This window comes from Microcaecilia unicolor, chromosome 10 (genome assembly GCF_901765095.1).
Source record: "Microcaecilia unicolor chromosome 10, aMicUni1.1, whole genome shotgun sequence".
NCBI classification, from domain to species: domain Eukaryota; kingdom Metazoa; phylum Chordata; class Amphibia; order Gymnophiona; family Siphonopidae; genus Microcaecilia; species Microcaecilia unicolor.
Window position 1 is genome coordinate 186,215,827 of NC_044040.1, and position 21,578 is coordinate 186,237,404.

Sequence of the window (21,578 nt, forward strand, 5' to 3'; positions counted from 1 at the left end):
GAAAGGAATCTAGATGTCATCGATGATATGTTGAAACCGTCGGCTCAGTGTACGGCGGTGGCTGAGAAAGTAAATAGAATGTTAGATATTATTAGGAAAGGAATAGAAAACAAAAATGACGTCGTTATAATGCCTTTGATCACTCCGTGGTGCGACCGCACCTCGAATATTGTGTTCAATCTGGTTACTGCATCTCAAAAAAGATATAGTGGAATTAGAAAAGGTGCAGAGAAGGGCGAGAAAAATGAAAAGGGGATGGGACGACTTCCCTATGAGGAAAGGCTAAAGCAACTAGGGCTCTTCAGCTTGAAGAAAAGGCAGCTGAGGGGAGATATGATAGAGGTCTATAAAATAATGAGTGGAGTGGAACGGGTAGATGTGCAGCGTCTGTTTATGCTTTCCAAAAATACTAGGACTAGGGGGCATGCGATGAAGCTACAAAGTAGTAAATTTAAAACGAATTGGAGAAAATCTTTCTTCACTCAACGTGTAATTAAACTCTGGAATTTGTTGCCAGAGAATGTGGTAAATGCAGTTAGCTTAGCAGAGTTTAAAAAAGGTTTGGACGGCTGGCTAAAGGAAAAGTCCATAGACCATTATTAAAATGGACTTGGGGAAAATCCACTATTTCTGGGATAAGCATTATAAAATGTTTAGTACTTTTTCTGGGATCTTGTCAGGTATTTGTGACCTGGATTGGCCACTGTTGGAAACAGGATGCTGGGCTTGATGGACCTTTGGTCTTTCCCAGTATGACAATACTTATGTACTTTCCCTACCCCTTTATCCTTGCCATTTCAGCTGCTGGGCTCTGACCAAACTGTATCCAACATCTTTTTATACAAGGTTAAAATTTAAAACACAGCTTGCTTTTAAGATGAACTTCTGCTTTTGTGTAATCTGTATCTGGGTTAATTTGAGCCATTCATTGTGAAATGCGGTAATATGTAATCAAATTGTGGAACATTCACTGTTACAACCTGCTCTTTGTGAGTAATAGTGAGAGGCGGATTAGAAATGTTTTGATAAATTATATCATTTAATGATAGGATGGAGTACAAAAAAATGTTAAAGCAAGTTTTATTTAAGATGGATTCTTTTTCATTTGTTTTGTTTAAGTGACTACTAATGTAAATATATTTTATATTTTTCAGAGAAAAAATAACACAGCACCTGTTGATCTTGCAGAAGGGCCTGTTATCACTTCAGTTCACTAAAACTGAGCTTGCCGCTGTCAGGAAAGAGATTTCTAGTGCTTTAGAAGACTGGACTACATTAAAGGGAGAGCTGTTTTTAAAAACAGAAGCCATAAGTGACACATCACTGAGAGGTAGGACATGTGACTGCCACACAGGCACAGGAGAGCATCATCTGTTAGGTACGATTGAATAACATACAACTATTTAGAACTTCCTAAATACATAAGGATTAGATTTACTAAATTACACCGAGCAGTAGCCTAATGGATAGTGCAGTGGCCTGAGAACCAGAACAGCTGGATTTGATTCCCTCTGCAGCTCCTTGTGACCCTGGGCAAGTCACTTAAGGGTCCTTTTATAAAGGTGCGCTAACGTTTTTAGCATGTGCTAAAAATAAGCACACGCTAAATGCTAGAGATGTCCATATATTCCTATGGGCATCTCTAGCGTTTAGCGCACGCTGAAAATGCTAGCGCCCCTTTGTAAAAGGATCCCACAACCCTCCGTTGTCCCAGATTAAAAAAAAACTGATAGCCCACTAGGGGCAAAAAAAAGTACCTCTATATAAAAAAATGTAAACCACTATGATTTTAACCACAAAGGCGGTATATTAAATCCCTTCCCTTTTCCCTTTTCCTAATGCCGTTAAGACACGTTATTTACTAAACTAGTAAAAAAAGGCCCGTTTCTGGAGCTAATGAAACGGGCGCTAGCAAGGCTTTCTTGTGCCCCCCCCCCCCACCCGTCGTCGATGTGGGTGAATTGGTCCGCCTCTGCCCTCAACGTCATAACGTTTGACGCGAGGGTGGTGAATTGCTCCGCCTCCGCCCTGAACGTCATAACGTTTGACGCGAGGGCGGGGCCAGAGACTGTGATTTTCGAGGCTTCAGAGCTTCGAACATACGAACCTTGGCTTCAGTGACGTCAGCAGCCAATAGAAAGTTGAGGGTGAGTTTTATATATATAGATAAGGCCCATTGCATAAAATGGGGCCAGCAGTCATTTTTTAATGTTTAATAAATGTATAACTTTCCCCAGCAAATTAATGTTCAAGGTGAGGTACGTCTACATATACATTGTTAAAACATTCATAAACAATATTCACATAAAATACATAAATTACTCTTCACATCAACCTTCTCCTACGTCAGCAGCGAAATCTTAGAATGTTCTACCCAGACATCTGAAAGAGACTGATGACCACCAGCTCTTCAAGAAATTTTTTAAGACATTTTTATTCGAGACAGCTTATCCCTTTGACAATACTAAGCCCTAACTTTCCTCCTATCGACTGTACCCGCCTCACCACCGATTACATCAACCTTGTCATGCTCCCTTGTCTTATCCTTATGATCTTGTCTTTCCCCTTGAACTGTACCCTCCCTGAACGGTACCCTTTTTGTAACATTGTAAGCCACATTAAGCCCGCTCTTGTGGGATAATGCAGGGTATAAATGTACCTAAATAAATAAAATCCATAACAAACATTAATGCATGCTAGCATGAGCTAATATGGTAGTGCATTTTGGTAAATCTAGCTGAAAGTGCTGTCTGAGAGGGCAATTTTAAGAGCCATTTTTAGAAGTAAAACAGTGCTTTATCCATGGAAAGGGCTATAATAAAATTACCCACCCTATTTTAACTGTACTCTGCTTTCTATTCTCTGGAAAATGAAAAAGCGGGTATAAATTCTTAAATTAGATTGTTATATTATTTCTCCGAGGACAAGCAGGCCAGTTGTATTCTCACAGCTGGGTGACATTATCAGACGGAGTCTGGTGCGGATGCTGACTAGCGAGATGATTGTAGAAATTTCTACCAACGTCCCACCACTCATGCGCTGTTGTCTTCCAGCCCAGCGCGCGAGCGTGGGTCCTTCAGTATTCGTTTTTCATTGGAGCAGGGAGGACGAATCATTGTGTTCTCCTCTCAGTGCATTTTTTTCTCTGCATTATCGGTGCCTTCTGTGTGGGTATTTTTGTCCCTTTTAAAATTATTATATCCTTCCTATTTATTTTATTCTGTTCCCTTTAATTTTTTTAGTATTTTCAGCTCTTCAAATTTCCTTTCTTTTTCGCGTGTTTCTACACCCGCTTAGGCCGGAACACCGACCTCAATTTGAACCGTTCCCCTTTTTACATTTCACAATTAAGGAGTTTAATTTGGCCATGATTCTTTTCTCGATGTCCAAGTAGACCCCCACCAGTGGCTTCAAAAGGTACACGTAATGTAATTTGGTGATTTCCATGACAGACCCGCACTCTTGCTACATCGGGTGCATTTGGGCCTGACCATTAGCCTAACTCTTGTTCTCTCTGTTTACAAATGCAGTTGAGGACACAGAGAGCACGGCAGGTCCAGCAGGAGAGATTTTTGCTCCTCAAAGGCAGATCAATCAATATCAGCACTGGAAGCATGGACTTTGATGGCTGCTAAGACTTTGACTACCACTGGGAGTGCACCAGCATCCATCTCTCTTGGCATCGAACGCTGAGAGTAGGCCCCAGAACTGATCAACATCAGACATGACACCCAGGATTTGTACGAGTTCGACGTTGTCCTTGACAGCACTGAAGGACTGTGATGCTAAGCATTGGGAAAGCCCAAGAAGCATAAGCACTGGTCTTCTTCGAAGCATGGTACTGGGCCATCAGCATCGCCGATACCAAGAAGCCCCGGCACTGGGAGGAGCAACTCCCCCTCTTTGGTAGAAGTACTGATGCACAAGGCTCCAAGCAGGTTCCTGCTTCCGGTTTGGTACCAACATCTCAGGCTGCCTCTCTCCCTGATCCCCCGTCTTTGCTGATGCATTCCTGAGTGGTTCTGAGCCATGCTCAGGGAGGAGATGGCGCAGATACTGCAATTGCAGTCTGCTCAGGCATCAAGGGTGCTTGCAGCAACTGTGGGTTAGCTCCAGATTCTTCCTGAGGCTCATTCTATGCCTGTGGAAAGATGCTCAACACCGGCACCTTAGAGGGTGTTGACTTTGACATTGTCTCATGCAGTACCGCTCTCGATGTCAGGGGAGGTTGCTTCCCTGAAGTCTGAGGGTAGGGCTGTATCTCGGCGCTCTACAGGGCATGGACATGGTTCCACTGAGCCGAGACAGGCACACTGGGACCGCTCATGGGACTCAGAAAAGGACCCTCATTACTTTTTGGAGGAGGAGTCTTATGGGGTACCTTCTGATCCTTTTCTACCTCAAGAAAAATGTAAATGTCCACCTGAGGGTCTTTCTTTCACCGGTTTTGTCAGGGAGATGGCTTTGGCCATTCCATTTAAGTTGGAGATAGAGAATGAGCCCAGAGCAGACATGGAAAGGGGATGGGATTTGTTACACTGCTTTTCTGTTGTTACAGTCAGTGGTTTATATATTATACACAGGTATTTATTTTATACCTGGGACAATAGCGACAGGTGGACCTGAGCTGTGCTGGGGGTAGACCCTCTAGGTGGCTGCAGGGGTAACCCCAGGCAGGTGGCTAGGCGTTTTGTGACAAGAGTTAAGAGACTTGCCCAGTTCCTCAGGCTGCTGCACTAGGCATTAGGCAACTTCTCCAAAATTATAGACAATTTTTAAAATATGATTTAATGGAATAACTGAGTAGTTACCTGCCTAGATTTACCTTATTGAAAATTATCTACTGCTGAGTGGCTGGAAGTGTTCATGGCCTTTATTTATTTGTTGCATTTGTATCCCACATTTTCTCACCTATTTGCAGGCTCAATGTGGCTTACAGTATGCCGTAATGGCGATCACCATTTCCAGAATGAGAAATACAACAGATTATTACATTAAAGTTCATAAATGTTGAAGTAAATTATAAAGTAAGTTGGATAAACAGTTCATTTCAGGCATGAGAGATAAGGGGGTAGGACGTTAATGTTCATTGGTGACAACTTGATTGAAGCAATCAGGTGTAAAGAATTCGTTTTTTTCTTTTACATTTCATGTGCTTTTAGCCAGAATAAAAGGAGGCTGTCCTGAGGGGGAGTTCAAATATAGGTACAGTGCATTGTCCCGTTCCACCACCCACAGAAATAGGAAGCACAAAATACAGGGACACAATAGTGCCCATGTACCTTGTAGACAGTTTTCAGAATGAAGCTGCCAGTGTTGTGTCCTTTTGAAAACTTGCCTATAGCAGAGCTTCCCAGGTGCTGATTTTGTAGTTGAATTTGACCAGCATTATACAAACATGGACTTTGCAATGCATAATGTATTTTGAATTATGTTGGATTTTCATCTTTTTTTTGTATAGCTATCATTGTTCAGGGTTAATTTACATGTCGTACTTCCATCAGCTGCTGAGCTAGACATGCCTGCCTTAACACAGGTGAACGCAGTGTTCATGCTAATGATTTTCCTAACGTGAAACTCATTTGCCAAATGCAAAAATAAAATACAAATTGAGAAAGAGCATAATAGGATCATTAAAATGTTATATAACATTTAACCAGCTGTTCAGAATTGCACTGTTTTCACCATAAGTATTCAGTTTCAGTATTTTGTGTATGGACCTGTTATGTGTATGGATTTGCTTTGTAATATGGGTCGTATACACTAGGGGGTAATTCTGTACAGGTCACCTAAAGTGTGTGTGCTAAGCACAAATTTTATAATGGCAATTAAATGCTTAATTGCTGTTATAGAATATTAGCATAAGTCTGCTGTAAGAACGTACACTGTCTCTGTGGCAGGCATAAATGCTCGTGCCTAAATGCAGTGGTTGCGCACGTGGCTGACAGTTTTCTAAAAGCTTAGCGCGTATCTGCTTGACATGCCTCTGCCCTGCCTATGCTCCTCACAGTTATGCACTCTAGATTTTAGATGCTAACATTGTAGAATAGAATCTAAACGCCGTTACACTCGTAACTGCAAATGGACCAATTAGTGCCAATTAACTCCAGTAATTGCAGATTGTCAGTTAGTGTCAGTTTGCCACTAATTAGGCAATTAATGTATGCATATAAGTGGTATTACTCTGTAACCTGCATGTGCAGGTTTGGGTGCTAAGCAGGAAAATGCACACGTAAGATAATTGAATGAGGGTATATGTTGAATTTGGTGTAACCATATATGACTTGCAATCATCTAGTTGTGAATTATAAATCCATAGGAAAGAATTATAATAAACAGTTCAGGAATAATGATACTGAGGTATCTGTTCATTAGATGATTTAGGGGCCCTTTTACTAAAAAGTGGATGGCGCTGTTAACGTGGGTTTCCCGCATGCTGCGGCCACTTTTGTCGCGGCAGTAAAATGACTTCATTTGGAATGAAGTCATTCAGAATCTCACACTGGAAAGTCATGTGAAGAATACAACAAGGAAGATGTTTCACTCAATGTGGAAACTCAAAAGAATTAAACCTTTCTTCCCCAGGGGACTCTTTCGAAATCTAGTACAATCAATGGTACTGAGTCATTTAGACTATTGTAATGGTCCTCTTGCTGGCTGTAAAGAACAAATCATCAGAAAACTTCAAACTGCCCAAAACACTGCAACCAGACTTATATTTGGAAAAACAAAATACGAAAGTGCTAGGCCCCTAAGAGAAAACTTACACTGGCTTCCTCTTAAAGAACATATAACTTTCAAAATATGCACTCTGGTGCATAAAATAATTCACGGTGATGCTCCGACCTACATGTTAGACCTTATTGACCTACCACCCAGAAATGCTAAAAGATCGGCACGCACATTCCTAAATCTTCACTTCCCCAGCTGTAAAGGTCTAAAATATAGATTAATACATGCATCCAGCTTTTCATACTTGAGTTCACAAATGTGGAATGCTCTACCACTGGACCTGAAAATAATTCACAACCTAATTAACTTCTGTAAGGCACTGAAGACACATCTCTTTAATACAACATACCGTAAAGACTTTTCTCCGAGGACAAGCAGGCTGCTTGTTCTCACTGATGGGTGACGTCCACGGCAGCCCCTCCAATCGGAATCTTCACTAGCAAAGTCCTTTGCTAGCTCTCGCGCGCCCGCGCGCACCGCGCATGCGCGGCCGTCTTCCCGCCCGAAACCGGCTCGAGCCGGCCAGTCTTCTTTCGTCCGCACTCGGTACGGCTGTGTTTTGCCGTGTGGAGCCCCGGAGAGTCGACCTCGCGCGTCCGTTATCTTAATCGACGTGTTTTTCTTCGGAAAAGTTCTCTTTTCGTTCGGAAAGTGCTCCGAAAACCCCCTTGGGTTTCGTTTGCCCCTTCCCGTATTTCCAGTTTTTGCCCCGGTAAGTTTTCTTTCGTCATCGGGGTAGGCCTCTTTTCGGCCTCGGTCGAGATTTTTCTCCCTTAAAGTTTTGGTGCTCAAATTCGTCATTTCGGATTTTGATTTCGCCGGCGTGATTTTTCCACCCATGACATCGAAGCCTTCCAGCGGCTTCAAGAAGTGCACCCAGTGCGCCCGGGTAATCTCGCTCACTGATAGGCACTCTTCGTGTCTTCAGTGTCTGGGGGCCGAGCACCGTCCTCAGAACTGTAGTCTGTGTTCCCTGTTACAAAGGCGAACTCAGATAGCGAGATTGGCCCAGTGGAACGTTTTGTTCTCGGGTCTTTCGTCGGCATCGGCACCGGGGTCATCGAGTGCATCGACGTCATCAGCGTCCAGACCTTCATCCTCGGCCGCCAGTGCATCGAGTGCATCGAGGCATCGGCCCTCTGCATCGGCGCCGAGACATCGGACAGCTGCATCGACGTCGGTGGTACCGGGACCTCGTCTCCTGATGTCGTCGGACGGTGGTGCATCGTCAGGAGTGCAGGTGAGGGCTGTCCATTCCCCTGCTGGTGGCGGTGAGCCTTCGGGTGGGTCTCCCCCTACCCTGAGGGCTCCTGCGGTACAGCCCCCCCGGGATCGACCTGCTTCGACCTCGGCCCCGAGGAAGCGACGGATGGATTCTACGTCCTCCTCATCGGTGCCGGGGAGCTCCGGTGACATGCTTCGGAAGAAATCGAAGAAGCATCGGCACCGGTCTCCTCCCCGCGTCGGCACCGAGAGCTCTGGGTCGCCGAGGGAGTCGGCACCCAGCAGGCATCGGCACCGAGAGGACCGCTCACCCTCTGTTCAGGAGGTGTCGATGCGCTCCACTCTGGACAGCCCGGAACAGCCTCCACGCCCGGAACAGGTTCTGACGTCGACGCCTGCATCGGCCTCCATGCCTTTCTCTGCAGCCGCTCTGAACGAGAGCCTCCGGGCCGTTCTCCCAGAGATTCTGGGAGAGCTGTTGCGCCCTACCCCTCCGGTACCGGCGGTGCTTGCGCCTCCGGTACCGTCGAGCGTGGCGCCGGCTGGCCCATCGCCCGGGGTGAGGTCCCCGACGTCGGTACCGCGTGCGGTGCCGACTGCGGCCACCTCCCAGGAAGGCTCCCCGACTATGTCGGCGGAGGGAGCTTCGCCGATGCGGGCGAGGGAGTCTACCTCTCGACGCCCCCATCGTGGACGTGGCTCCACGGAGTCGAGCCGGGCGAGGTTGCAGACACAGGTCCGTGAACTTGTGTCTGACACCGAGGGTGAGGCCTCGTGGGAAGAGGAAGAAGACCCCAGATATTTCTCTGACGAGGAGTCTGAGGGTCTTCCTTCCGATCCCACTCCCTCTCCTGAGAGACAGCTTTCTCCTCCCGAGAGTCTGTCTTTTGCTTCCTTTGTCCGGGAGATGTCTACGGCCATCCCCTTCCCGGTGGTTGTGGAGGACGAGCCCAGGGCTGAAATGTTTGAGCTCCTGGACTATCCTTCTCCACCTAAGGAAGCGTCCACTGTTCCCTTGCACCATGTCCTGAAAAAGACATTGCTTGCGAACTGGACCAAGCCACTAAGTAATCCCCACATCCCCAAGAAGATCGAGTCCCAGTACCGGATCCATGGGGACCCAGAGCTGATGCGCACTCAGTTGCCTCACGACTCTGGAGTTGTGGATCTGGCCCTAAAGAAGGCTAAGAGTTCTAGGGAGCATGCTTCGGCGCCCCTGGGCAAAGACTCTAGAACCTTAGACTCCTTTGGGAGGAAGGCCTACCATTCCTCTATGCTCGTGGCCAAAATCCAGTCTTACCAGCTCTACACGAGCATACACATGCGGAACAATGTGCGGCAGTTGGCGGGCTTGGTTGATGCTCTTCCCCCTGAGCAAGCCAAGCCTTTTCAGGAGGTGGTCAGGCAGCTGAAGGCGTGCAGAAAATTCCTGGCCAGAGGGGTGTATGACACCTTTGATGTTGCGTCCAGGGCCGCTGCTCAAGGTGTGGTGATGCGCAGGCTCTCATGGCTGCGTGCCTCCGACCTAGAGAATAGACTCCAGCAGCGGATTGCGGACTCGCCTTGCCGTGCGGACAATATTTTTGGAGAGAAGGTCGAGCAGGTGGTAGAGCATCTCCACCAGCGGGATACCGCATTCGACAAGTTCTCCCGCCGGCAGCCTTCAGCATCTACCTCTACAGGTAGAAGATTTTTTGGGGGAAGGAGGACTGTTCCCTACTCTTCTGGCAAGCGTAGGTACAATCCTCCTTCTCGACAGCCTGCGGCCCAGGCTAAGCCCCAGCGCGCTCGCTCTCGTCAGCAGCGTGCGCCTCAGCAAGGCCCCGCGGCTCCCCAGCAAAAGCAAGGGGCGAGCTTTTGACTGGCTCCAGCAAAGCATAGCCGACATACAAGTGTCAGTGCCGGGCGACCTGCCGGTCGGGGGGAGGTTGAAAGCTTTTCACCAAAGGTGGCCTCTCATAACCTCCGATCAGTGGGTTCTCCAAATAGTCCGGCAAGGATACACCCTCAATTTGGCCTCAAAACCTCCAAATTGTCCACCGGGAGCTCAGTCTTACAGCTTCCAGCACAAGCAGGTACTTGCAGAGGAACTCTCCGCCCTTCTCAGCGCCAATGCGGTCGAGCCCGTGCCATCCGGGCAAGAAGGGCTGGGATTCTATTCCAGGTACTTCCTTGTGGAAAAGAAAACAGGGGGGATGCGTCCCATCCTAGACCTAAGGGCCCTGAACAAATATCTGGTCAAAGAAAAGTCAGGATGCTTTCCCTGGGCACCCTACTTCCCATGATTCAGGAAAACGATTGGCTATGCTCTCTGGACTTGAAGGATGCCTACACACACATCCCGATACTGCCAGCTCACAGACAGTATCTGCGATTTCAGCTGGGCACACGTCACTTCCAGTACTGTGTGCTACCCTTTGGGCTCGCCTCTGCGCCCAGGGTGTTCACAAAGTGCTTGGCTGTAGTAGCAGCAGCACTTCGCAGGCTGGGGGTGCACGTGTTCCCATATCTCGACGATTGGCTGGTGAAGAACACGTCCGAGGCAGGAGCCCTGCAGTCCATGCAGATGACTATTCGCCTCCTGGAGCTGCTGGGGTTTGTGATAAATTACCCAAAGTCCCACCGTCTCCCGGCGCAGAGACTCGAATTCATAGGAGCTCTGCTGGATTCTCGGACGGCTCGCGCCTATCTCCCAGAGGCGAGAGCCAACAACTTGTTGTCCCTCGTCTCGCGGGTGCGAGCGTCTCAGCAGATCACAGCTCGGCAGATGTTGAGATTGCTGGGCCACATGGCCTCCACAGTTCATGTGACTCCCATGGCCCGCCTTCACATGAGATCTGCTCAATGGACCCTAGCTTCCCAGTGGTTTCAGGCTGCTGGGGATCTAGAAGACGTGATCCACCTGTCCACGAGTTTTCTCGAATCCCTGTATTGGTGGACGATTTGGTCCAATTTGACTCTGGGACGTCCTTTCCAAATTCCTCAGCCACAAAAAGTGCTGACCACGGATGCGTCTCTCCTGGGATGGGGAGCTCATGTCGATGGGCTTCACACCCAAGGAAGCTGGTCCCTCCAGGAACGCGATCTACAGATCAATCTTCTGGAGTTGCGAGCAATCTGGAACGCTCTGAAGGCTTTCAGAGATCGGCTGTCCCACCAAATTATCCAAATTCAGACAGACAACCAGGTTGCCATGTACTATGTCAACAAGCAGGGGGGCACCGGATCTCGCCCCCTGTGTCAGGAAGCCGTCAGCATGTGGCTCTGGGCTCGCCGTCAAGGCATGGTGCTCCAAGCCACATATCTGGCAGGCGTAAACAACAGTCTGGCCGACAGACTGAGCAGGATTATGCAACCTCACGAGTGGTCGCTCAACTCCCGAGTGGTGCGCCAGATCTTCCAAGCGTGGGGCACCCCCTTGGTGGATCTCTTCGCATCTCGAGCAAACCACAAAGTCCCTCAGTTCTGTTCCAGGCTTCAGGCCCCCGGCAGACTGGCATCGGATGCCTTCCTCCTGGATTGGGGGGAGGGCCTGCTGTATGCTTATCCTCCCATTCCTTTGGTGGGGAAGACTTTGTTGAAACTCAAGCAAGACCGAGGCACCATGATTCTGATTGCTCCTTTTTGGCCGCGTCAGATCTGGTTCCCTCTTCTTCTGGAGTTATCCTCCGAAGAACCGTGGAGATTGGAGTGTTTTCCGACCCTCATCACGCAGGACGAAGGGGCTCTTCTGCATCCCAGCCTCCGGTCCCTGGCTCTCACGGCCTGGATGTTGAGAGCATAGACTTTGCCTCTTTGGGTCTGTCAGAGGGTGTCTCCCGCATCTTGCTTGCTTCCAGGAAAGATTCCACTAAGAGGAGTTACTTCTTTCTATGGAGGAGGTTTGCCGTCTGGTGTGACAGCAAGGCCCTAGATCCTCGCTCTTGTCCTACACAGACCCTGCTTGAATACCTTCTGCACTTGTCTGAGTCTGGTCTCAAGACCAACTCTGTAAGGGTTCACCTTAGTGCGATTAGTGCATACCATTACCGTGTGGAAGGTAAGCCGATCTCAGGACAGCCTTTAGTTGTTCGCTTCATGAGAGGTTTGCTTTTGTCAAAGCCCCCTGTCAAGCCTCCGACAGTGTCATGGGATCTCAATGTCGTTCTCACCCAGCTGATGAAACCTCCTTTTGAGCCACTGAATTCCTGCCATCTGAAGTACTTGACCTGGAAGGTCATTTTCTTGGTGGCAGTTACTTCAGCTCGTAGAGTCAGTGAGCTTCAGGCCCTGGTAGCCCAGGCCCCCTACACCAAATTTCATCATAACAGAGTAGTCCTCCGCACTCACCCTAAGTTCTTGCCAAAGGTCGTGTCGGAGTTCCATCTGAACCAGTCAATTGTCTTGCCAACATTCTTTCCCCGTCCTCATTCCTGCCCTGCTGAACGTCAGCTGCACACATTGGACTGCAAGAGAGCATTGGCCTTCTACCTGGAGTGGACACAGCCCAACAGACAGTCCGCCCAATTGTTTGTTTCTTTTGATCCCAATAGGAGGGGAGTGGCTGTGGGGAAACGCACCATATCCAATTGGCTAGCAGATTGCATTTCCTTCACTTACGCCCAGGCGGGGCTGGCTCTTGAGGGTCATGTCACGGCTCATAATCTTAGAGCCATGGCTGCGTCGGTAGCCCACTTGAAGTCAGCCTCCATTGAAGAAATTTGCAAAGCTGCGACGTGGTCATCTGTCCACACATTCACATCTCATTACTGCCTGCAGCAGGATACCCGACGCGACAGTCGGTTCGGGCAGTCAGTTCTTCAGAACCTGTTTGGGCTTTAGGATCCAACTCCACCCCCCGAGGGCCCTGTTTGTTCTGTTCCAGGCTGCACTCTCAGTTAGTTGGTAAATTTTTTAGGTCAATCTCAGTTATGTCCTCGCCGTTGCGAGGCCCAATTGACCATGGTTGTTGTTTTGAGTGAGCCTGGGGGCTAGGGATACCCCATCAGTGAGAACAAGCAGCCTGCTTGTCCTCGGAGAAAGCGAATGCTACATACCTGTAGAAGGTATTCTCCGAGGACAGCAGGCTGATTGTTCTCACAAAGTGCCGCACGAAAGACTCCTGAAGAAATTGCAGAGTCATGGAATCGGAGGTAGGGTATTATTATGGATTAAGAACTGGTTGAAAGATAGGAAGCAGAGAGTAGGATTGCGTGGCCAGTATTCTCAGTGGAGGAGGGTAGTTAGTGGGGTCCCGCAGGGGTCTGTGCTGGGTCCGTTGCTTTTTAATGTATTTATAAATGACCTAGAGATGGGAATAACTAGTGAGGTAATTAAATTCGCCGATGACACAAAATTATTCAGGGTCGTCAAGTCGCAGGAGGAATGTGAACAATTACAGGAGGACCTTGCGAGACTGGGAGAATGGGCGTGCAAGTGGCAGATGAAGTTCAATGTTGACAAGTGCAAAGTGATGCATGTGGGTAAGAGGAACCCGAATTATAGCTACGTCTTGCAAGGTTCCGCGTTAGGAGTTACGGATCAAGAAAGGGATCTGGGTGTCGTCGTCGATGATACGCTGAAACCTTCTGCTCAGTGTGCTGCTGCGGCTAGGAAAGCGAATAGAATGTTGGGTGTTATTAGGAAGGGTATGGAGTCCAGGTGTGCGGATGTTATAATGCCGTTGTATCGCTCCATGGTGCGACCGCACCCGGAGTATTGTGTTCAGTACTGGTCTCCGTATCTCAAAAAAGATATAGTAGAATTGGAAAAGGTACAGCGAAGGGCGACGAAAATGATAGTGGGGATGGGACGACTTTCCTATGAAGAGAGGCTGAGAAGGCTAGGGCTTTTCAGCTTGGAGAAGAGACGGCTGAGGGGAGATATGATAGAAGTGTATAAAATAATGAGTGGAATGGATCGGGTGGATGTGAAGCGACTGTTCACGCTATCCAAAAATACTAGGACTAGAGGGCATGAGTTGAAGCTACAGTGTGGTAAATTTAAAACGAATCGGAGAAAATTTTTCTTCACCCAACGTGTAATTAGACTCTGGAATTCGTTGCCGGAGAACGTGGTACGGGCGGTTAGCTTGACGGAGTTTAAAAAGGGGTTAGATAGATTCCTAAAGGACAAGTCCATAGACCGCTATTAAATGGACTTGGAAAAATTCCGCATTTTTAGGTATAACTTGTCTGGAATGTTTTTACGTTTGGGGAGCGTGCCAGGTGCCCTTGACCTGGATTGGCCACTGTCGGTGACAGGATGCTGGGCTAGATGGACCTTTGGTCTTTCCCAGTATGGCACTACTTATGTACTTATGTACCCGCCCGCCTCCCCTTTGGAGTTGAGTCTTCCCTTGTATCTCTTTTGCTACATACGAGACTGGCCGGCTCGAGCCGGTTTCGGGCGGGAAGACGGCCGCGCATGCGCGGGCGCGCGAGAGCTAGCAAAGGACTGTGCTAGTGAAGATTCCGATTGGAGGGGCTGCCGTGGACGTCACCCATCAGTGAGAACAATCAGCCTGCTGTCCTCGGAGAATACCTTCTACAGGTATGTAGCATTCGCTTTAATTGGAACTGTAATTCACCATCATTTACTTAACGATAGGATTACTCTCTCCCTATACCGTATTGTTTAATTTTAATATGCAATCCATGTTCAATATGTGATACCATTTGTATATTTTCCCTTTTTTGCCCGACTGTTCATTTAGCATTCATGTTCTATATATATTACCAATTATATATGTATTCAAAAAAATGACATAAGTCATGACGGCAAATTGTAAGCCACATTGAGCCTGCAAATCGGTGGGAAAATGTGGGATGCAAATGTAACAAATAAAATAAATAAATAATGATCACACACGAATTTCACAATTAGAGCAGGGCCATTACTGCGGGAACCCTTACTGCCACCTGTTTTGTAGATGCTAATGGATCCCTTGCTAATTGGGCAGCATACAGAAATGTGCTCACACTCCCTGATTAGCATAGGGCACGCCTACTCTTCGCTCATTTTTAGCGTGTGCTGAATGGCATACTACCGTGAGACTCCTCAGCGTGTGCCACAGCAGTGCTTTGTGGCGCATGGTAGGCATGCGCTAGTGCTTACTGTGGCTTAGTGAAAGGGGCCCTCAGTAAATTAACTTTATGCATGCCCTTGCCACATTTGGTCTATGGCTGGTGTAACTGCAGACGTCTAAATGTAAGACATGCTGATACTGGGTTACTCTGGTTTTCTGTAGTGGAACCTAGGCAACTACCACATGCCCTCAGGGCACCTAGATGGAGGCTCCCAGTTGTACAGTTGTCCCCATAGAGTTTAGTGGTGTGGTTATTCTGTCATCCATCTAGTCAGGATAAGGAAACAGACAATGACATGCTAACAAAATTGGCAACCCAGTAATAAATGGGAGATTTCAATTACTCTGATTTGATGGGGTAAGTATCTCATCAGGATATTCTGAAAGAAAGTTTCTAGATGCTTCACAGAACAGCTGATCCTGGAACTGAAAGGAGGTGGAACAGCTCTAGATCTACACCTCACTGCCATATAGGACACTGTGCAAGGACCATTTGGCAATTGCGATCATAACACGCTCAAATTTGACCTATTCATTGGGGGAGGACATTAAGGAGAACTACTGCAGAAACATTTTAAACAGAGAGATAATGAGAACATGAGAAAATTTGTTAATAGAAACTGAAGGGAGAAGTTGAAAAGGTTAAGATATTGCATGCGGTATGAACATTGTTTAAAAATACCATCTTGGGATCTCAGGCCAAATGTATTCCACGCATTAGACAAGGTTGAAAAAAGACCAAACAACTGCCAGCATGTCTTAAAGCCAAAAGGACATCTTTAAAAAAAAAATGGAAAGCAAATTCAAATGAAGAAAATAGGAAAGAACATAAACACTGTCAAGTTAGATATAAACAAACCTTTTAGTAATGCCGGCCAAAAGAGAATTCGAAAAGAAGTTTGCCATAGAGGCAAGATGATAGAGGCTATTCTGAAAAACAACATTGCTGGCCATATTGATAAATGTTGCTTTAATAGGATAGAGCCAATATGGATTTAGGAAAGGGATGTTTTTGCCTTAACAATTGGTTAGATTTTTTGAAAAGGGTTAATAAGTATGTGGAAAACACTGAGCGAATCGATCTACTGTATCTGGATTTTCAGAAGACATTTGTCAAAGCCCCTTATGTGGGACACCTGAGGAAATTAAAATGTCATGTGATAGGAGGCAATACCTTGTTGTGGTTAGGGAACTAGCTAAAAAAATAACAGAGTAGAACTACATCATTGGTAAAAGGTAAATAATGGAGTATCCCAATGATCTGTACTGAGACCAGTGCATTTTAATATATTTAGAAATGATCTGCTAAAGGGAGCTGCAAGTTAGGTGTTTAAGGGGGCCTTTTACTAAGGCGCACTAACAGATTTAGTGCACGCTAATGATTAGATGCCCATAGGACAGAGTGCGCTGAATCTATTAGCGCACATTAGTAAAAGGACCCTAAATTTGCAGGTGACACAAAATTATTAAAAGTTAAATTAGAAACAGATTAATGTGGAAAGTGATCCATATAAGGAAAGAAAATAAAAATATCCCTAACTTTTGGTACATGATACGTAAAGAGGATATTGGCGTCCTTGTGCACAAATTGAAATCCTCAACTCAGTGTGCAGCGGTAATAAAAAAAAAGAATATTAGGAATTATTCATTAATGGATGGAGTATAAAGCAGTATAAACTTATAATGTTCTGTATTGATCCATGGTATGACCACTCTTTGAATCCTGTGTGCAGTTCTGGTTGTCCCATGACAAAAACGTAAAAGGGGTGGTTATCAAGCTGCATTAGAGCATTAAACCACATTTGCTCCTTAACGTGTGTTGGGGCACTGCGTCCAGAGTTAGAGTCATTTAACAAAGCATTAAAAAGGTTTGTTTGGAATGACCTATATTCCACATTGCATAATGAGATGCAAAACATACAAATAAATGTAAAACTGCTCATTGCTATGTAAATAGAATAACATGGCCAAGCTGCATTATTTTACCACCCGGGAACATCAGGTTGTCAAGCCACAGCCAGATGCCACTGGGCCGCATGTTAAAGGGGCTGGCACCCTAAAGTTATATTGTTGGCTAGAGCCCTCCCTCACCACAAGCTTTAAGTCCCTCTTAGCCCTCCCAAAATGAGCACCCTCCCCCCCCCCCCCCCCATAGTGAGAGAAAGTTTATAAGAATAGTGTTCACATATGTTAATGGTATTACCACTAGCATGGTTTAATGTTACATAACATAGTAGATGACAGCAGGTAAAAAAAACCTGCATGTTCATCCAATCTGCCCAAGAAGATAAACTTATAGTATATAATATGTTAACATAAGCATACTTGATCTTGAGCTGGCCTTGCCATTTAAAGGGAACAGACTGTAGAAGTCTTCCCGGCACTGGCTTAATTTTCAAGTACTGGAGTTGCCTGTGAAGCCCACTCCAGTCCAACCAGATCTATCTAGCTATAACTGGAACATAGACCGTAGAAATCTGTCTGGCACTAGCCTTACTTCCCAACTACTGGATTTGCCGCTTAAACATGGCTAAGTGTTTTGATTCCATTGTTTTTCCATATAAGAATTCTTTGCGTCCCGCCAATTTCCAAGATATACTATCTTCCACTATTTAAAAAGGGTAAAAAAGAAATTATTAATCAAGTTGAACAAGGAGCAGAAGCCTCATTTGATATATTGAATCTCACACAAATAATTCAAGAGGATAAGGATGTTACACTAGCAACTTTGATTGTGACTTTTATATTGTAACCGGATCATGACTGGATTTTGAGACAATATTTCCGTCATAGGGATGAACTCTTTATGAATAATAAAATTAGAATATTTCCTGATATTGCGAGAGCAACCCAAAAGAGACGTCAATTATTTCTGAAATTCCGTCCTAAGGTTTTACAGTTGGGTGGTTTATTTTGGCTTAATTTTCCCTGCAAATGTGTATTGAAAATTAATTCAGTTAAGTATATTTTCTATGACCCAGCACATCTGAACTCCTTTTTGGAGTCGAGGGTTGCTGATACTCCTAATTTGCAACCTACTATATTACCAACAGGGTTATTTTCCTTTTTTCTAGATTATTGGAATCAAATTTCATGGATTTGTACCTTGTTCCTTCTTTAAAGTGGTGGACTTGAGCTTGGAGGGCGGGAAATATTATATAGTGTTTGAATAATTGTCTATTTGGAAATTGTATTGCCATCACCCTTCAACTTTTCAAATCAAGAGTTTTTCTTGAATTATTGTAAATATTCATAAAAATAAAAAAAAAAGAATTCTTTGCGTTTATCCCACACATTCTTGAATTCCGTTACCGTTTTCATCTCCTCCACATCCTGCGGGAGTGAATTCCAGGCATCCACCACCCTTCTCCGTGTAAAAGTACTTCCTGACATTACTCCTAAGTCAGCCCCCCCCCCTCCAAAAAAACCCCAGTACGTGTCCTCTAGCTCGACTGCTTACCCTTCTCTAAAAAAGGTTTGTTTGCACATTAATATCTTTACGTTGCTTATATATGGTGTTCTGTGTATGGAGATTTTTCTTCAAAAGGAGGAAAAAGGCTTCAGATGCTCGGCTCAATGTTTACTTGTTCAAATTTAACTTTTGCTTTTGCAGGGTGGGCTTCCTCATCAGCCTTTAAAAACCTCCAAAATCCACCATTTTATTGTTTTTTTCTTTTTTTTTCTATACTATTTGCTTCTTAACATTTGTTTAATTAACTTTATACAATTTTGACCACCATTTACAGCAGTAGATGACATTCATCAAGTTTAGATTAGGCTGTTTTAACAATTTACTATATACACACATATCTGTGTGGATATTCAGCTGCAACAACTGTTCAAGCAGACTACTTTATATGCTGGAATAATTTTACACCTTAAAAAGAATATCCAGTGGTACCACATTCCACAGGGGGTTCAGGCATAGCATAGGAGACATTAAATATGTAGCAGTGCCTTAGAGACATGCATTCAGTGTGTTAACTGCTGAAGTCTGACCCTCACCAGGGGAGATATATAATTGTATGACAGATGGTACAGTATTACAGTACTCGATTACATCGAACAAGGGGACGAAGTAGATGTTGAACAGAGCTGGAGCTAGAGTTCCCTATGACTTCTCATGAGCAGGTTACTGAAATAAGTAGTTTTTACCCCAGCTAACACAATACATTCCCTTACTAAACCAAATATCTAAACCAATGGCGAGCAGCTCTACTAATCCCCATAGCCTTCCTTCTCTGATGATAACTCATGATCTATTGTATTAAAGATAGCAAATAGATCTTAATACCAGGGGAATGTCCTTCCCTTTATCCACTTGTCTTGGCATATTGTCTAGCATAGACAGTAGAACCTTTCCGAAAGCCAAGCTGCCAGGGATGTAAAACATCCTTCTTTGGAAGTGTGTGGTATTACCACTGAACCAGTGGGACAGCCTTTAGCAATGAACAAAGCAAAAATGACAAAATATATTTTTAAAAAATCAATGGAAGGAAATCTATAGGTAAACACTTGGTACAGACAGCATCATCAAAGACTAAAGAATTCAATAGCAGAAAACATAAGAAAATGCAGTATTTAAAATGAGGTGAAAACCTCACATGAAAATGGACAACTAGAAAATGTTTTACATATTCATTGTTTGACATTGTCTGGTCTGTATCAAAGGACGTTTCTAAATGGAATATGATAGCAATAAAATGATAGTGCTCTGTCACTGCCAGTGTTCAAAGCATTCCAACTATAACAGCCATATCAGTCTTAGCATGAAACGTTTAGCATCTTTTTCCTGTTTCCCTTTTGAAGTGTATGTTAAAACTAATCTATTTAGTGAAGTCTTTGAAAAGTGCTAAAAATTATGGAAATAATACTACAAAGCAGGAAAAAGTACATTACTGCCATGCTTTAGCCCCTTGTCTTCTTGCCCCCACAGTATACACGTGAAGCACCATTTTCCATAGAACTCTCAGAATCACAACTGACATGGTCAGGTAGGGATAGACTTGGGGTGTAGAATTTCAGAGGAGCTGTATGTGTTAGGGAGTGAGAGGCTGATGTACACAGACTGGGAGGGGAACCTTGAGGTGATAGTATCTGAAGATCTCAAGGGAATCAGGTGATTTTGCTTGCCAAGGTGGAGCAGACAGTCAAGGAATCTGTTGCAGGAGCCCTGCAAGATGATCTACAGGAGTAGGTAGTGATATAGAAGATGGGAATGTGGAAGAGAGAGGGAGGAAGGAAGGGGAAGGAAACGTTGGAAAAAGGAGTGGAGAGTATATGAGAGGGAAAGATATGAGGAAAGACTGAAGAGAAAGGCGCATCAGAGAACATATGCAAGTAGATAGTACAAAGGGCAAAGAAGGGACTAGGCTTACCCCCCCCCCCCCCCACTTGCTCACCCCATCCATCCACTCTGTACCCCGCCCATTTACATCTCAATTTGTTTGCACACAGCATTCACAGACACCCCACCCACTTATTCTACCTTTCCACTTGTGCACATATCCCACTTAGTCACATTCTCCACCCACTCAGACTGCCGTCAAGCCACTCACATAGTTCACCCATGTGTTTACACATATATCACCCACACACCTATCTACTTTTGCACACACACCTTACTTAATCTCCAGTCTACTCAGACAGCCCACCTAACTCACCCCACCCACAACTCATTAACTTGTTCACGTACATTTACCTTACCCATTCACTGAATCCATCTATCCACCCACTCAGCCACACATACTCTCCCTTTCCCCCTCTCCCCATATTCACATACAGAATTTTAGTCACACCGACCAAGGAAAACGTGCCTGCATTGCTGAAATGATTTGTATTTTAGCACGATGTATACTCAAAAAATCAATTACATCTTAATCTAAACTTTGATAAGCGACAAAGATACCCTATCGAATAAATAACTGAGACAGAAAGGCTCTATTTTGATTATGCAGTCAAAAATATAATTAACAATAAGTAGCTATAAATATTCTGTGAAAAAGTATATGGATTGTTTTTTCAATAAGGCACCTCCTTGAGCAGGAATAACTTCAGCCAAATGTTTCAGTAATTATTGATTAGTCTCTCATTTCGCTCTTAAAGAATTTTGGCCATTCCTCCATATTGTTTCAACTGTGTGACATTTGAGAGTCACAACATGTCGATTGGGATTAGGTGGTGACTTTGACTTGGCCAGTCCACACACACATACACACACACACACACACACACACACAGAATGAACATCTTTGGATTTTTCTTGGACAAAGAGGCATACTGATCCCCTAGTTACAGTATAATTAAACAAGTTTAACTTGTTTTGATTTTTAATCACTACTGTATACTGTGAGGGGCGTTTTCAATATGACATTTTTCTCTTTCAGAAATGAGCCCCTAGGTTGCTTTACAACAAATTACATATAAATACAAGAAGTTCCTGCCCAAAAATGGCTTGTAATCTAAGTGAGCAATGGGGCAACTGGAAAGAAGGGCCTCATTTACTTACTTATTTATTTATTTATTGCATTTGTATCCCACATTTTCCCACCTTTTT

General features: G+C 45.1%; 1 protein-coding gene across 3 annotated transcripts in view; it reads left to right on the forward strand.

Annotated features, from left to right (window-relative positions):
- The window catches only part of LEKR1 (leucine, glutamate and lysine rich 1), a 178,144-nt gene that overhangs the window by 54,134 nt on the left and 102,432 nt on the right, over positions 1-21,578 (forward strand). For all 3 annotated transcript variants that reach the window (XM_030216985.1, XM_030216986.1, XM_030216987.1), the window contains one exon: positions 1,155-1,330. In XM_030216985.1, coding sequence (XP_030072845.1) covers positions 1,155-1,330 — 176 coding nt within the window. The remainder of the gene's footprint in view (positions 1-1,154; positions 1,331-21,578) is intronic.